General features: G+C 41.7%; 1 protein-coding gene across 1 annotated transcript in view; it reads left to right on the top strand.

The window, feature by feature from the left end:
* Positions 1-16740, top strand: part of casp7 (caspase 7, apoptosis-related cysteine peptidase) — a 49896-nt gene extending 33156 nt beyond the window's left edge. The window contains exons 4-7 of the mRNA XM_078413471.1: positions 7768-7896; positions 9683-9858; positions 12640-12775; positions 15285-16740. Of these exons, the coding sequence (XP_078269597.1) occupies positions 7768-7896; positions 9683-9858; positions 12640-12775; positions 15285-15517 (674 nt within the window). The 3' untranslated portion in view covers positions 15518-16740. The remainder of the gene's footprint in view (positions 1-7767; positions 7897-9682; positions 9859-12639; positions 12776-15284) is intronic.
* Positions 16741-17049: the final 309 nt, after the last annotated feature.

Genomic DNA, 17049 nt, shown 5'->3' with positions numbered 1-17049 from the left:
GTAACAATCCACTGTTTTGGGGGTAGGAGGATGAGAGATGATCTTACAGACGTGTAAGAGGAATAGATTTGGAATTCATTACCACAGAAGGCTGTGGAGGCTGTCAATTGATATTTTTATGGTGGAGATTGACAGATTCTTGATTACCGGATTATGGGGAGAAGGCAAGAGAATGGGTTTGAGAGGGAAAGATCGATCAGCCATGATTGAATGGCTGAGAAAACTTGTTGGGCCAAATGGCCTAATTCTGCTTCTATAACTTATGAATTTACGATTGAGTAAACGCACATAACCTTTTGCCCAGAAAAGGGTAAACGAGAACCAGAGGACATATGTTTAAGGTGAGGGGGGAAAGATTTAATAGGAACCTGAGGGGTAACCTTTTTACATAAATGGCAGTGGGTGTATGGAATGGCCTGCCTGAGGAGGTAGTTGAGGCAGGTATTAATGCAACTTTTGAGAAATATTTAGACAGGAACATGGATAAGATACGTTTGGAAGGATATTGGCCAATCGCGGGAGGGTGGGATTAGTGTAGGTGGGGCATGTTGGTTGGCATGGGCAAGTTGGGCTAAAGGGCCTATTTCCACACTGTATGACTATGAGATTACTAAACTGCATTGATTTAGGTTAAGAAAAGTAACTCTTTGCCCTCAGAGTGGATTATTGTTTGGCCATTAGAGGTTGGGGTTACATGTAATGTTTACAATTAAAATATGCTGTGCATCTTAATAGGATTAATTTCATCTAAATTGCTGGAGTAACCTAGCGGGTCAGGCAGCATCTCTGCAGAGTATGGATAGGTGACGTTTCGGGTCGGAATCCTTCTTCAGACTGATTGTAAGGGATTGTTAGGATTGGGTGGGAGGGAGAAAGCTGGGAGAAAGGAGAGGCAGGAGAAAGCGTGATGGGTAATAGATGAACACAGGTGGGGGAGGGGAGGGGAGGGGGTTGATAGGCAGATGGTTGGAACAAAGGCCAGAGATTAAAACCAGAGGAAGTGAGACAAAAGCCGGAGGAAGGAATGTGGGTGGAGGGGGAAGGGAGAAATGGATGCAAATCCAGGTGGGGCACGGGGGGGGGGGGTGGGGGGGGTGTAGGGGGTAGAAGAAATTGGAGGGGATGGGGGTGAGAAAGGGGAGGGTGAAGGGGGTGTTGTTAGAGGCTACCTAAAGTTGGAGAATTCAACATTCATACCCTTGGGTTGTAAGCTACCCAGTTGAATATGAAGTGTTGTTCCTCCACTTTGCCTGTGGCCTCACTCTGACAATAGAGGAGACCCAGGACAGATAGGTCAATATGGGAATGGGAAGGGGATAGTACTTCCCAATATTAATACTTTGTTACACAATAAAAAATCGAGTTGTCTCTCTGACTTGGCTTTTTTCCCATTAAGTAATCTACTGTTCTCGTTGAGAAAGACCTACTGATGTTCCATCAGATTCCTATTGTGATCCAAACATGAGTAGAAAATTGCCAAAGGATGTACAAGGGTTAATATAGGGCGTGAGAAAGACAGAAGTTATATTCCCATACTAGTAATTGACTAATAGTATTGCATAATGTTTTCTTAGCTTCTGTAAAATGGAATCCAATGCAAACAGAGATATGAAAATAAGAAAAACAAAACTGCTGTTGCTAGAAATCTGAAATAAAAAGACCAATGATTGGAAACATTCAGCAATTTAGTTTTTAGTTTGGTTTAGAGATACAGCACGGAAATAGGCCCTTTGGCCCACTTCTTGCGTTTGAGGCAGCAGAACTTATGTAACTCCCTCCAGGCACTGTAGCCAGTGCAATGTGCTGTTGTCGAGGGCCGTGAGTTCTACCCCTCCACCAGGGGGACCGAGGACAGCGCAGTCGAAAATGACGTGCTGCGCTGTTTGCTGGTCTGCTCCACACATGCAGGCTGCTGATGGACGCAACCCCCAACGATGCATGCTGGCATCGAACCGGCCGACCCCTGTGCGGAGCCGGTTCAGGGCGACCCACTCTTTGCGGGGCATGTCCGAGCCGGGTGGAGCTGTGGTGTTCGGTGCGTCAGTGAATTGAGGAAGTCGCGATGTCTGTTCCCAGCTGGTTCTCCACGCTCCTAGTATGTTGAAACCGGAGTCACAGAGAGTCGCTGCATGACGGGAGAAAGGGTGACGAGATGACAGGTGTTGAGGTCCCAGTTGCTGTGAATCCTGGGTGAGGTGGTGCAAAGGATATTTGGCGTCCGATGGGGCCTTGCACACCAGCCTATGAGTGAAGAACTCTCTGCGAAGCTTGGCGGGTGCGATACCTGCGAGCACCGGCAGGAGATCCGTGGGAGTAGGGCGTAGGCAGCCGGTGATGATCCGCATGGTGTCGTTGAGGGTGGCGTCTAGCTTGCTAGTATGAACGCTGCGGCACCATGCTGGGGTAGCGTACTCAGCGGCACTGTAAACGAGTGCAAGAGCACTGGTTCGAAGAGTAGATGTCCTGGCGCCCCATGATGATCCAGCCAAACAACGCAGGAGGTTGTTCCGTGCCGAGACTTTAGCACGGAGAGCTTCAAGGTGTTGCTTGTAGGTCAGCTGCCGATCTAGTTTCACCCCGAGGTATGTAGGAAGAAGGGTTGTAGGGTAGGGGTGACCCATTGAGGGTGACGGTTAGCTGGCGTTGAGCTTCCTTGTTGTTCAGGTGAAAGGCCGTTGTGGTGGTTTTTGCCATACTCACTTTTAGTCTCCAGGTCTTAAGGTAGCCGGCGACAAGTTCCATATCCGCCGAGAGCACATCCTCACCATTTGACCAGCTCTTGTCCGAGTGCAGTAGGGCCAAGTCATCTGCGTATCCATACTGGCGCGAGGTCGTGCGTGGCAGGTCGCTGATATAGAGATTGAAGAGCATGGGGCCAGTACCGAGTCTTGGGGGACTCCGTTTCTTTGGCGTCGCAGTCGGCTAGATTTGGCCCACTGAGTCCGCACCAACCAGCGATCCCCGCACACTAACACTATCCTACATACACCAGGGTCAATTTACAATTTTACCAAAGCCAATTAGCCCACATACATGTATGTTTTTGGAGCGTGGGAGGAATCTGAGATCCTGGAGAAAACCCATGCAAGTCACAGGGAGAACGTATAAACTCCGTTCAGACAATCACCCGTAGTCAGGATCGAACCCGGGTTTCTGGTGCTGCAAGGCAGCAATTCCACCACTTCACCTCTGTGCCGCCCCTGTTAGAACCTTTTTGCCAAGGTGGAAATGTCAAAGACTAGAGTACAAAGCTTTAAGGTGAAAGTGACAAAGTTTAAAGGAAATATGTGTAGGAAAATAACTGCAGATGCTGGTACAAATCGAAGGTATCACAGAAATGTACAGAGCAAGTTTTTATACACAGAGGGTGGTGGGTGCCTGGGATATGCTGCCATAGGTAGTGGTAGAGGCAGATACAATAGTGCTGTTTAAGAGGCTTTTAGATAAGCACGTGTATATGCAAAGAATGGAGAGATATAGGCAGATGTGATTAGTTGATCTTAGCTTCATGTTTGGCACAGACATTGTGTGCTGTACAGAACTATGTTACATGTTCGATGTCAGGCAGAATCACAGAGTTACCATTTCAGGATGAAGATGCTTTATTAGAACTGGGAATTAGAGCAAATTAGGTAGTATTAGGTTGTATGCAGGATGGGGAAGAGATGGATAGAAGAAAGGGGAGGGGGGGGGGATCTCATAAGGATAGAGTGAAGTCAGAGTTGCTCTCGGGAGAAACTGCAAATGGTCATTTATTTGAGGAATTAATAGTAACAGTGAGCGAGAATGTGATCCTTTGTTCTTCAAAGCTATAAAATAAGGGCAGATAGACAACAGTATGTAAATGTTGCAAAATGCAGGGCTACAGAACGAATCCAGCTGATTCAGCTTGCTAATGGAGAGAGAAAAAAAAGGAACTAATATCACAGCAGAGTAATGTGTAAGAAGGAAGCTGGTTTAAACGGAAGATAGACACAAAAAGCTGGAGTAACTCAGAGGGTCAGGCAGCATCTCTGGAGAGAAAGAATGGGTGACATTTCGGGTCGAGACCCTTCTTCAGACTGACGTTTCGGGTCGAGACCCTTCTTTAGACAGCAGAGTAACCTTGGCCTCTGGGACACAGGGACAGTGAGTTGCCGGAAGCTGTAGATTTTGGTGTGAATGGGGAAAACACTGTTCATTGTTAAAAAGATGTATATTACCAAGTTGTGTCTCTGAGCACATTAGGTATTTATGGGGAGAGAAAAGTGCTATAAGTGATCAAAGTGGCTACAGTGAAAACCAAACGGTTTCAAATGCTGGAAATCTGAAATTCAAAGAGAAAATGGCAGTTACATTCAGCAATTCCTCTGGGTTTTCTCCGGGTGCTCCAGTTTCCTCCCACAGTCTAAGAACGTGAGGTTTGTAGGTTAATTGGCTTCTGTAGATTGCCCCTAGTGTCTGGGATGTGAAAGTGGGATAACGTACAACTAGCGTACGGGTGACCGATGGTCGGTGGGAAGTCAGTGGGCCAAGGGGCCTGTTTCAACGCTGTATCTCAAAACTAAACTAAACTGAAGTTCCAGAGGTATATGTGGAAAGAGAAACAGAGTTAAGATTTCTGGTCGATGACCCTTTGTCAGAACACAGGGAAAAAATAGAAAACAAGTGAGTTTCCTGTTGTGGACATGATGAAGGCCACAATGCAGAGTTTGATCAGGTGTTCAAAGCTACTGAAGCCATTATATGAAACTCGCCTAAAGGACAGCTGGATAACTGACCTCTCCAGTTAATGAAGAGGGGGGTAGGTAATGAGAAGAGGGGCAGTTAATGAGGGGGGCAGGTACAGCCTTTTCTCTGAATGTCCCACCAGGCGAAGTCCAGGAAAAGGAAGTGGACCTCCTACTTGCTTTGACAAACATCTTCCTCTGGGCTGCTGCATTAGAATTCTACCTTGAAGAAGAAACAGGATCGGCATCCCTGCTATCCAATGCTATTTCCAGTCATTGGCACCAGGAAATGAGTTTTTTTTTAATCCCCCTTTGTTAATGATGGGAATCGGTAATTCCAGAGAAGAATCAAGCTATAAAGCAGATCTACCTTATGCCTGCTATGTAAATAACTGTTGGAATGTTTGTTTGCCAGTCTCTTCCTACGTCATGCTTTTCAAGCCGCATAACTTATACAAAGCCAAAGATAATTGCACATTTCTGCAAGTAGCAGAAAAAATAAACCAACCTCGAATGGTGTGTGTGTGTTGCAAGCTGGTTTGAGTCACACTGATACCTGCCTGTGGAAAGCGACTCTAAAGAAACATAGAAAATAGGTGCAGGAGTAGGCCATTCGGCCCTTCGAGCCTGCACCGCCATTCAATATGATCATGGCTGATCATCCAACTCAGTATCCCGTACCTGCCTTCTCTCCATACCCCCTGATCCCTTTAGCCACAAGGGCCACATCTAACTCCCTCTTAAATATAGCCAATGAACTGGCCTCAACTACCTTCTGTGGCAGAGAATTCCACAGTTTCACCACTCTCTGTGTGAAAAAAAACTTTCTCATCTCGGTCCTAAAAGACTTCCCCCTTATCCTTAAACTGTGACCCCTTGTTCTGGACTTCCCCAACATCGGGAACAATCTTCCTGCATCTAGCCTGTCCAACCCCTTAAGAATTTTGTAAGTTTCTATAAGATCCCCCCTCATTCTTCTAAATTCCAGCGAGTACAAGCCAAGTCTATCCAGTCTTTCTTCATATGAAAGTCCTGCCATCCCAGGAATCAATCTGGTGAACCTTCTCTGTACTCCCTCTATGGCAAGAATGTCTTTCCTCAGATTAGGAGACCAAAACTGTACGCAATACTCCAGGTGTGGTCTCACCAATGCCCTGTACAACTGCAGCAGAACCTCCCTGCTCCTATACTCAAATCCTTTTGCTATGAATGCCAACATACCATTCGCTTTCTTCACTGCCTGCTGCACTTGCATACTTTCAATGACTGGTGTACCACGACACCCAGGTCTCGTTGCATCTCCCCTTCTCCTAATCGGCCACCATTCAGGTAATAGTCTGCTTTCCTGTTCTTGCCACCAAAGTGGATAACCTCACATTTATCCACATTATACTGCATCTGCCAAGCATTTACCCACTCACCTAACCTATCCAAGTCACGTTGCAACCTCCTAGCATCCTCCTCACAGCTAACATTGCCCCCCAGCTTCGTGTCACCCGCAAACTTGGAGATGTTGCATTCAATTCCCTCGTCCAAATCATTAATATATATTGTAAATAGCTGGGGTCCCAGCACTGAGCATTGCGGACCCCACTAGTCACTGCCTGCCATTCTGAAAAGGACCCGTTTATTCCTACTCTTTGCTTCCTGTCTGCCAGCCAGTTCTCTATCCACATCAATACTGAACCCATAACACCGTGTGCTTTAAGTTTGCATACTAATCTCTTATGTGGGACCTTGTCGAAAGCCTTCTGGAAGTCCAGATATAACATATCCACTGGTTCTCCCTTATCCACTCTACTAGTTACATCCTCGAAAAATTCTATAAGATTCGTCAGACATGATTTACCTTTCATAAATCCATGCTGACTTTGTCCAATGATTTCACCACTGTCCAAATGTGCTGCTATCACATCTTTAATAACTGACTCTAGCATTTTCCCCACTACCGATGTTAGGCTAACTGGTCTGTAATTCCCCGTTTTCTTTCTCCCTCCCTTTTTGAAAAGTGGGGTTACATTAGCTACCCTCCAATCCTCAGGAACTACTCCAGAATCTAAAGAGTTTTGAAAAATTATCACTAATGCATCACTGGGGCTACCTCCTTAAGCACTCTGGGATGCAGCCTATCTGGCCCTGGGGATTTATCGGCCTTTAATCCATTCAATTTACCTAACACCACTTCCCGACTAACCTGGATTTCACTCAGTTCCTCCATCTCATTTGACCCCCGGTCCCCTGCTATTTCCTGCAGATTATTTATGTCTTCCTTAGTGAAGACAGAACCAAAGTAGTTATTCAATTGATCTGCCATGTCCTTGTTCCCCATGATCAATTCACCTGTTTCTGACTGCAAGGGACCTATATTTGTTTTAACTAATCTTTTTCTCTTCATAAATCCTTGCATTGATCTATAACGCCTTGCAATGCACATATGCCCTATGGTCCCACGGTAATGAGAACAAGCTTCAATCTGTATCGACTGAGGAGGAAAATGCAAGCAATGCATAATTTAGAAACAGAAAAAAGTTGGATGATCACAAAAAAAAGTATTATTTCTATTCTAAAACACATAAAATAGAATAAATCCCTGGAAACCATGAGCATACAACTCACTGACCTGCACTGCTTCCAGTAGAACAAAGTCAGAATGAGAACTTAATCTTCACAAGCATTGTGCTGTCAAACCGTCCATAGCTTTATAAACTAAACAACTGTATACTTCTGCGGATGCAATTAACAAACAATTCCGAATGATCGTGACTTCTTCACTCCAGCTTGTTACGTTGAGACAAAGATTCTGTTTCTATAAATACGGCTGATTTCTTATTTGTTCTCTCGAATAATACCCAATTCCCTAGCTTTCACTTCCTTAAAAGATCCAAGGTTAGCGAAAAAATCACGCCTGTGGCTCACAATAACCTTTGAAGATTTATTGTAAGCTATTCTGATGTCTGAATTTACTCTGGCAAATTCAGCTATTCAGGTCATAATGGTTCAATGGTTGAATGGTCCTTTATTGTCAATATGCATTGTTTTCATATGCGTTGTTTTCTAGAAATGAATGTGCGTAACGGCACAGACATTGATGCTGGAAATCTGTTCAGGTGTTTTAACTCTTTGGGTTTCCACGTTGTCGTTTTAAATGATCAGACTTGTTATCAGATGAAGAAGATACTGCAAGATGGTGAGTAAATGTTCAAGCTTTGGATTAGTTTATTAAGCAGTAGTATCTAATCACAACTTTATCTTTTTTGACACTATTCAGTACACTAATTGCTACATGTTAAGCATATATGTTCCCAAATGTTGCGCTGATATTCCAAGCTATTTTGGAATTAATTATCTTCCCTGACTATCTTTATGTGGAAAGTTCTAGATGAGTTTGGTTAAAGGAATAAATATCTACCTCGAGCTGTCTATTGGATAAAAATAAAATGCTAAGCAAATTATTTAAGTGATAGAAAATCAGGAAGAAAATATTGGTGCTGGAAACCTGAAACAAAAACAGAAAATGCTGGAAATACTCAGCAGCTTAGGCAGCAAATGTGCAAAAGAGAAACAGTTAACGTTTGGGGTCTGAGACCCTTCATCAGATTTGAACTCAAAATGTTGACTGTTTCTCTTTTCACAGATACTGCCCATCCTCATGAGTTTCTCCTGCATTTTCTGTTTTTGTTTCCTCCACCAGATGATCGAAAAATGGTGGATGTATTTTTTTAAACTTGCCCTGAAAATGTGTGATTTACACGGTAATTCCCTACTATTTGAGTTGTACATTATAATACTGATCACTGTGGGATTATTTTTTATGGCTTATGCATTGGGCTTTCCCCAAATACAAAATGAAATGGTTGCCATTTCTGTCTTACCTCAAAACTGACAATTACGTATAAACCTTTTCTGAAAGGGATATTGGAAAGGAATTATATCAGTATCCGTTGTGTTGTCCATCTCCTGATACAATTAGTAAGGTGAAAGTTAGTAATTTGACTGAAGTGGTACCCATCAAACTCTAACCCTGCACGACACGAGAGGGAAGTTTAGTTTATTATTGTCATGTGTACCGAAGGGCTGTGAAAAGCTTTTTATTGCATGCTATCTAGTCAATGAAAAGACTATACATGATTGCAATCAAGCCATCCAGATTGCAGAGACAGGAAAAAGGGTATAATGTTTACAGCAAGATAAAGTCGAATTAAAGATAGTTTGACAGTCTCCCATGAGGTAGATGGGCAGTCAGGACCACTCTAGCTGGTGAGAGGACGGTTCAGTTGCCTGATAGCTGGCTAGAAACTCCCTGAATCTGAAGCTATGCGTTTTCAAACTTATGTACGTCTTGCTTGATGGGAGAGGTGAGAGGAGGGAGTGACCATGGTGTGACTCATCCATAATTATGCTGGTGCCCTTGGCAAGGTAGCATGAAGTGGAGTCAATGGAAGGGAGGATGATTTGCGTGACATTGACTACTTATAGTTGCAATGTTACGGTAAGGCCTGTGTGAGAGCTGGTAGAAATAAGAAAAGTAAATGGAATGTGCAGTAACAAATAGTTGTTACTGTAACAAATTTAACAATAATAAATTTCAAATTTATTGAAAGGATAGAGAATAAAGTAACAATTAAGCCTTGATCAAAATACTTTGCATTACTTGTATTAAAAAAAATTAGAAATATATATAATGATTACTTGTAATCATTATCTGCAAGTGTCTGATATGGTGATCTATAAAAGGGTAGCAATTGTCCTTACTTTTTGATTGAGAAGGATAATCAGGTAATGTGGCAATTGTGAGAGAATGCTACCAGCATGTTTAACATGACAGGGAGGGACAAAAATGATTGTTTTTCTCATAAAATGCCACATTTAACATTTAATATACTAAGCAACATGAAAGGTATTACTTGGTTATCCAAAGGTAACGCATCCTCGGGAGTGTTTCAACTTTGCATCTAAATATGTTGCTACTTCAGTTTCTCAGGAAAACCACAGCAACAGTGCATGTTTTGCCTGCATCCTTTTAAGCCATGGCGACGAAGGCAAGATCTATGGCACCGATGGAGCAATGCCCATAAAGACACTCACTTCTCTCTTCCGAGGTGATGTGTGCAAGAGCCTTGTGGGGAAACCAAAACTCTTTTTCATTCAGGTAACATTGTCATCCTGTGAGCTTTCTCACAATGTGTGTAGGAAAGAATTGCATGTGCTGGTTTAAATCGAAGGTAGACACAAAATGCTGGGGTAACTCAGCGGGACAGGCAGCATCTCTGGAGAGAATCTCCAGAGGTGCTGCCTGTCCCCCTGAGTTACTCCAGCATTTTATGTCGAGCTTCCTCACAAAATGAGTTCACCAGTAAAACCTTCATTCATCCTGTTGAAAAGGTATTCAACTTGCTTATCGGTAATAATAGGCATGCTGCACATTAAATGATAATTGTATTGTAATTGTTATTGTAATTGTAATCTCTCTCTCTGCACAAAAGGAATTGGAATTCCCCAGATGCAAATTAAAGGCGAAATGGGTGGAATCATGTTTAGCATTCACCAGCCTCCACATTTTGTGGGAAACTCTCCACGATCTGTAACTGATGTTGTCAGTACTTTAAGGTGCTTTGACATTAAAACGGAGCAGTAGGAACATTTCTAAGATCCTGTTAACCCTTTTGAATGGGTGTGTCCTTTGTACTTTACATAGTAACTCAAACCTCTTGTTAGTTTTGTTCAATAGCACTTGATGCCCTCTATTGAAATCAGATTCACATAAATTAAGAGTGTACAAAGTACTGAACTTAATTTATTAAAATAGGAGGGACCAACTGTTTTATGAACATATTTAGTAATACAAGGAACTGCAGGTGCTGATTTACAAACAAAAAAAACACATAGTGCTGGAGTAACTCAGTGGGTCAGGAAGCAGGTGTAAAATGGAACTGCAGATGTTGGTTTATACCAAAGATAGACACAAAGTGCTGGAGTGACTCAGCAGGTCAGGCAGCGCTCTCTGAAGAAAAAGGACAGGTGACGCTTCAGACTGAAGAAGGGTCCCAACCCTAAACATCACCCACCCTTTTTCTCCAGAAATGTTGCCTGACCCGCTGGGTTACTCCAGCACTTGGTGTCTATCTTCGGTTCATGAAGCTTCTTACGAAGACATGCTGGAGTAACTCAGCGGGTCAGGCAGCATCACAGGAGAGAAGGAATGTGAAGGTGATGTTTCGGGTCGAGACCCTTCTTCTGACTGACCCGCCTAGTTACTCCAGCACATTGTTCTTTTTGTTTTTCCTTACAACCTTATCCCTGAAGTGAAATGGTGTAGGTTAACCTTTGTTAGTAATGAATGCTTTTGTTTTAATTGGGAGTTTTGAAAATTACTAAAATAGTCTCTGTTATTTTCACAATTCAATTAAGAATGCATGTTTTATATAAGGTAAGATGAGAATTGCACTACCAATTGAATAGAAAATAGCTTCCTTTGTGGTAACTGTACAACTGAATGAAGGAATGTGTCATGAGAATGTATCCGCTTTGGATGTGGATTAGCTGGCTACACAGCTAACCTGTTCTGAACAATCGTTTAATTGTATGCTTGGGAATATGAAGGATAGAACTACTCTTTTACTTAATCAGTGTAGGAATCCTTAAAAGCATTGACAATCAATTCTGCACATCATAATCGTAGAATGTTTAATTTGAAGGGAGAGATAGGCGGGGCACAATCATTGACCCTGGTACCGACCAGTTGTACCTGTCTGTTTTGTTTCTTACCCTGAACAACTGCTTAAATCCTTTAGCAAATTCCTGAACAATAAATTTGCTGTGAATTAGTGCCATTGTTGACATCTTATAATATATATTTTTTAATCTAGAAATTACTTGACAAGTGTCTGGATGATCGATTAATGTAACTGAGCATTGGTTTAATCACAAAAATACACTGTATTAATTTTTTTTTTAGTTTAGAGACACAGCGCGGAAACAGGCCATTCAGACTACCGAGTCCATGTGAATAAGTAATCACTCCATTCACTAACACTATCGTACACACAATAGCGACAATTTACCGTTTTTACCGAAGCAAATTAATCTGCAAACCTGCACACCTTTGGAGTGCAGGAGGGAATCAGAGCACCCAGAGAAAACCCACGTGGTCACAAGGAGGGTGTACAGACAGCACCCGTCGTCAGGATCGAACCCAGGTCTTTGACGCTGTAAGGTGGCAGCTCTACCGCTGCACCACTGTGCTGCCCCAAACATAGTGCCAATAATTAACACAATGTAGAATGACTAAATGGATGCTTAAAATTCATACTGAACTATTTTCTAGTCAAAGATAGACACAAAGTGCTGGAGAATCTCAGCAGGTCAGGCAGCATCTCTTGAGAAAAAGGATGGGTGACATTTCTTCGAGCTTCTTCAGACTCTTTTCTAGTTAAGTTGGGTACAGTAATCATTTTATTGATAAATTTGAATAAATGACAGATCCTTTCAATACAATTGAACCAGCATTTTTGGGGGGAACATACTTTATGTTCTATAAACAAGGATGGTAAGCAAAAGCAATGGCTTTGAATTTACCCTCGGGGCCAGTTTAATTTTGCATGTGTGGAACTCTGAATGTAGGTTGTACATAAATTTACTTAAGTATGCTGATTTTCGGCACTGAGAAAAATGCATTTGAGTAACCACTAAAAGGTTAGATATTCTTTCTCCAGTGTGTTAAATGTACGTTGAGTTCTGCTTCCAAATTTAGTTCCACCGCTTCAGTGTATTGTAGCGCATATGAATGAGTGAACCTCTGCTCCCAATCTTATAAAGATTTGTATGTCAAACTTTGCATAATGTAAAGTGAAGCATTAAGTATTGTGTTAATCGCCTTGCACAATGTTTTATACAAGATTATTATGACTCTGCTTTTCCTGGCTCATTTCAGGCTTGTAGAGGTTCCGAATTTGATCAAGGGGTACAGACCGACTCAGGATCTACTAGTGAAGTAGAAACTGATGCAAATCCTCGATATAAAATCCCAGTAGAAGCTGACTTCTTGTATGCCTATTCCACTGTACCAGGTAATGAAGAAAATAGAGGGTATAATATATTACAGCCTTGGTTAATACGTGTGCTTCTAATTTATTGAATGCTTTCCCAAGTTCCTGCACACAATGTGGTTATTTGTGAAGAAAGGTTGAACAGTCTAGGTTTGTTTATAGGGAACCTGTTTCAAATAATAAGATAAAAGCATAAAGCACAAAAACATCCCACCATGTTCATGCTGACCAGGGCATACTTATCTCTATTAATCCCATATAACAGCACTTGGTCCATAGCCTTCTGTGCTTTGACAATTCAAGTGCTTGTCCAGATACTTAACTGCTCCGAGAGTACTCGCCTCCACCATTCACACAGGCCAGTGCATCCCAGACTCCAGCCATCCACTGGGTGAAAAGATTCATTCCCACGCTGCTCTAAACCTCTTATCCCCTGGCCTCCACTGATTTTGGATAAAATTCCGATGGGAGAACATTTCCTACCATCTATTGTATTTATACCCATCTTCACTTTGTACATCTCTGATCATGTTCCCCTCTTAACCTCCTCCACTCCAAGGAAAACAATCCCTACTTACCCAGTCTCTCCATTCTAGGCAAAACACTGGTGAGTCTCCTCTTCCCCACTCCCATGCAAAGATCCAGAGGGAGCTTGAATGAACGGATGTGGAAAGAATGTTTCCTCTTGCGAGAGGAACTCTATGGAACGCTGCAACCCCCAACTAAGCTCCAAACTACATACACATTGGGGTTTTTTCTTTGCACTATTATTGGTTACTTGTTTTTTATATTCTGAACATAATTCTTGTTGTTTATTACGGTATTTGCAGAGTATTGTGTTTACATATCTGTTGTGCTGCTGCAAGTAAGAATTTCATTGTTCCGTTTCTGGACATATGGCAATAATACACTCTTGACTCTTGAACCAGAGCTAGTTGCTTAACAATGGGAAGAGTGCCATTAATGTCAGATGAGGCAAATCTTTCTTTTTTATCCAAATGTTGTAAGTCTTTGGAACTCCCTTCCTCAAAAGCCGATAAAAGAAGGGTAATTTTAAAGCTTTGGCCAATGGACCCTTGATAAATGTTGGGTATCAGGGGTTATGAGGGGAAGGCATGAGAATGGGATTGAGAGAGAAAGATAGATCATCCATGATTGAATGGCGGAGTAGACTTAATGGGCCAAATGGCCTAATTCTGCTCCGATAACTTATGAACTTGGAGAATTAAAGGTTACTGTGGGTATGGGGAATGGGAATGAAACTCTTTGAATCCTCCCCTCTGGGAGGCGACTCTGGACAATCAAAACCTCCACATCCAGACACAAAAAGAGCTTCTTCCAACGAGCAGTAGCTCTGCTTAACAATGCACTACACCACGACATTCTGGTATGTAAGCCAAACACTTATCAACTCTCCAAGTGCACTTTAGATATCTACATGTGCAATATATAGCAAAGCTGCCCCTTTTTACTCTTGCAATTATTTTTTACATTTTAAAATTATAATGTTTTTCTAAATTGCTGTCTATTGTGTTTTTGCCTTGTGCTAGCAAATCACCAAGTCAAATTCCAACATACTCGGCTAATAAATTGAATCTGTTCTGAATTGAGGTTATAATTAGATTAGTCATTATCTTGATAAAAGCTTGTCTGAGTCAATGGCTTACTCATATATGTTCATAAGTCTATCATATATGTTTAGAAGAACTATAATTGATTAATTCCCAACACTGCTAATGTTAAGGTAGAGCTACCCAAATAGATCCAGTAATGAGGGACAATTGCATTATTATGAATAGAATGAGTATATTTAGTTTTTAAAGTTTTAGATTTTCTAATCGTCCGATGGAAAATATATTTTCAAAACAAGTCAATTTAGGTTTATACCAAAGATAGACACAAAACATTGGGGTAACTCAATGGGTCAGGCAGCATCTCTGGAGAAAAGGTTTAGGTGATGTTCCAGGTCGGAGCCCTTCTTCAGAATCATGTACTGAGGTACCATCAAAAGCTTTGTTTTGTATGCCATCCCAACAGACCAGATACACCATACATAGATACAATTAGTTCAAACTCAAGTACAAGTGCACTTTCTGTCACTATATTAAGAATGTGTTTCATTGATTGTCAGTCCAAGCCAGTTGAGCTACTGCCTGGGAATTTGCCTGGGAATTTTTTTTTTATTATTATTATTTATTTTTTTACAGCGCGGAAACAGGCCCTTTGGCCCACCGAGTCCGCGCCGCCCAGCGATCCCCGCACATTAACACTATCCTACACACACTAGGGACAAATTTTACATTTGCCCAGTCAATTAACCTACATACCTGTACGTCTTTGGAGTGTGGGAGGAAACCGAAGATCTCGGAGAAAACCCACGCAGGTCACGGGGAGAACGTACAAACTCCGTACAGACGGCGCCCGTAGTCGGGATCGAACCTGAGTCTCCGGCGCTGCATTCGCTGTAAGGCAGCAACTCTACTGCTGCGCCACCGTGCCGAATTATACCTTCCAACATTTGTCATTGCAGGCTACTACTCATGGAGGAATCCAGGCAAGGGCTCCTGGTTTGCACAGGCCCTGTGCAATGTTTTCAAAGAATATGGGACGGATTTTGAGATCATGCAAATTTTAACCAGAGTCAACTACATGGTGGCCATGCACTTTGAGTCTTGGTCTGAAGACCCACGGTTCAGTGAGAAGAAGCAGATTCCCTGCATTGTCTCCATGCTGACAAAAGAACTTTATTTTAAGCAGAAATGAAGCACAACATTTCCATTAATATTTCAGGGAAATTTTGAATTGTAAAGTTTAAGTTGCTTATTAGGTCTTTCTTTTGAGTGAAATTTTAAAACTAAGCTGAAGTTAACTGCAGGATTCAGGAAAACCGTTTGCTATCTCTGTGATTAATCAGTTATATTTTTTTCTCTCTCGTGTATTTCATACTTTGGGGCATATGCTGATAAGCTCTTTTCTCTGATATTGTCTGGATCACTTCACAATGGAGTTTATAAATGACCACTTCGTACACTGAAAAATGCAAAAGTATGACTGATGTGAATTTGTGTCCCAAATCTGTTAGACTTCTTGCTTAAAGATCCCATTTACAAAACTAGTTTTTACAAAGTCTGAGGCGTGAATTTCAGTACAGCTTGTATGATGGGCTGTGAATTTTAAACTTTTAGAAATATATTTCAATCAAATACACTCAGTTTATGTTTCTAAGTGAATTGTTGGGAGAGGCATTGTTTCTTACATTAAATGTGCGGGTATTCTTCAATTCATTGCAAGGACCGGAAGCACCTTCCACCAAAAGCACAGGTTCTCACACACAATTTATGTTGCAAGAATTGACATATTTTGTTCCTGAGTCTGACTTATAGAATGTGTAGGAAGGAACTGCAGATGTTGGTCTATACTGAAGATAGACACAAAATGCTGGAATAACTCAGCGCGTCAGGCTGCATCTCTGGAGAAAAGGAATAGGTGACGTTTAGGGTCGGAACCCTTCTTCTGACTCTCCAGTGGTCTCCTCATGCTTCACATACTTGGTGACATTCTTCCATTGACCACCATCACTGCTAATGGACTTATGGCCTTTTACATGTATGATGCAAGGGCAGAAAACCTGCCCTCTCCTACAATGCTGAAAATCTGCTTCATAAATGATGGTGTAATGAGGATAGTCTCATTTCAGTGATGATTACTTTGATTAATAGCATGAATACCAAATGGTAGAAAGTATTATATATCTTGGGTCAAGGCAGCAATGTCAATACGTAATGTGGCTTCAATTCACAGCTAAACATGCTTACTTATCTACTCAGGAAATCCATGGTCGTTTTGTCCAACCACATTCTTGATTTACCGAGACTTCAACTCATCTTAACATAAAACCGACAAAGGGCTACCATCTACTGTCTACCCTACCTCCATTTTGCAGGATTCAAACTGCATCCACCAGTATTATAGTAACATGTTGGACAATAAAGTTCTCCTTAATTGTAATTGCGCATAAATGTCAGCAAACACATGCACCAGTCCCATATTTAAACCAATCTGAAACCAAATTATTTTTGGGATTATTATGAGTGACCATAGATTTGTTTCTGCATTCTGTTAAAAAAAACAGCCTTTGAGATGATTCATTTTGTTCTTTAAACCTATGATCCAAAATATTTTTTTTGCTATTTACCTCAATGATAAAATTCATAATCATGCAAGACTTTATGATTGTTGCAATATTTATCAATAGATGGAGCCAGTAACGTGAACCATATTCAGTGCATAAATAT

The sequence above is a fragment of the Rhinoraja longicauda genome, chromosome 16, assembly GCF_053455715.1.
Source record: "Rhinoraja longicauda isolate Sanriku21f chromosome 16, sRhiLon1.1, whole genome shotgun sequence".
In the NCBI taxonomy this organism is placed as follows: Eukaryota; Metazoa; Chordata; class Chondrichthyes; order Rajiformes; family Arhynchobatidae; genus Rhinoraja; species Rhinoraja longicauda.
The sequence above is the reverse complement of the archived record's forward strand: the minus strand, read 5'-3'. Positions and strand labels throughout refer to the sequence as shown.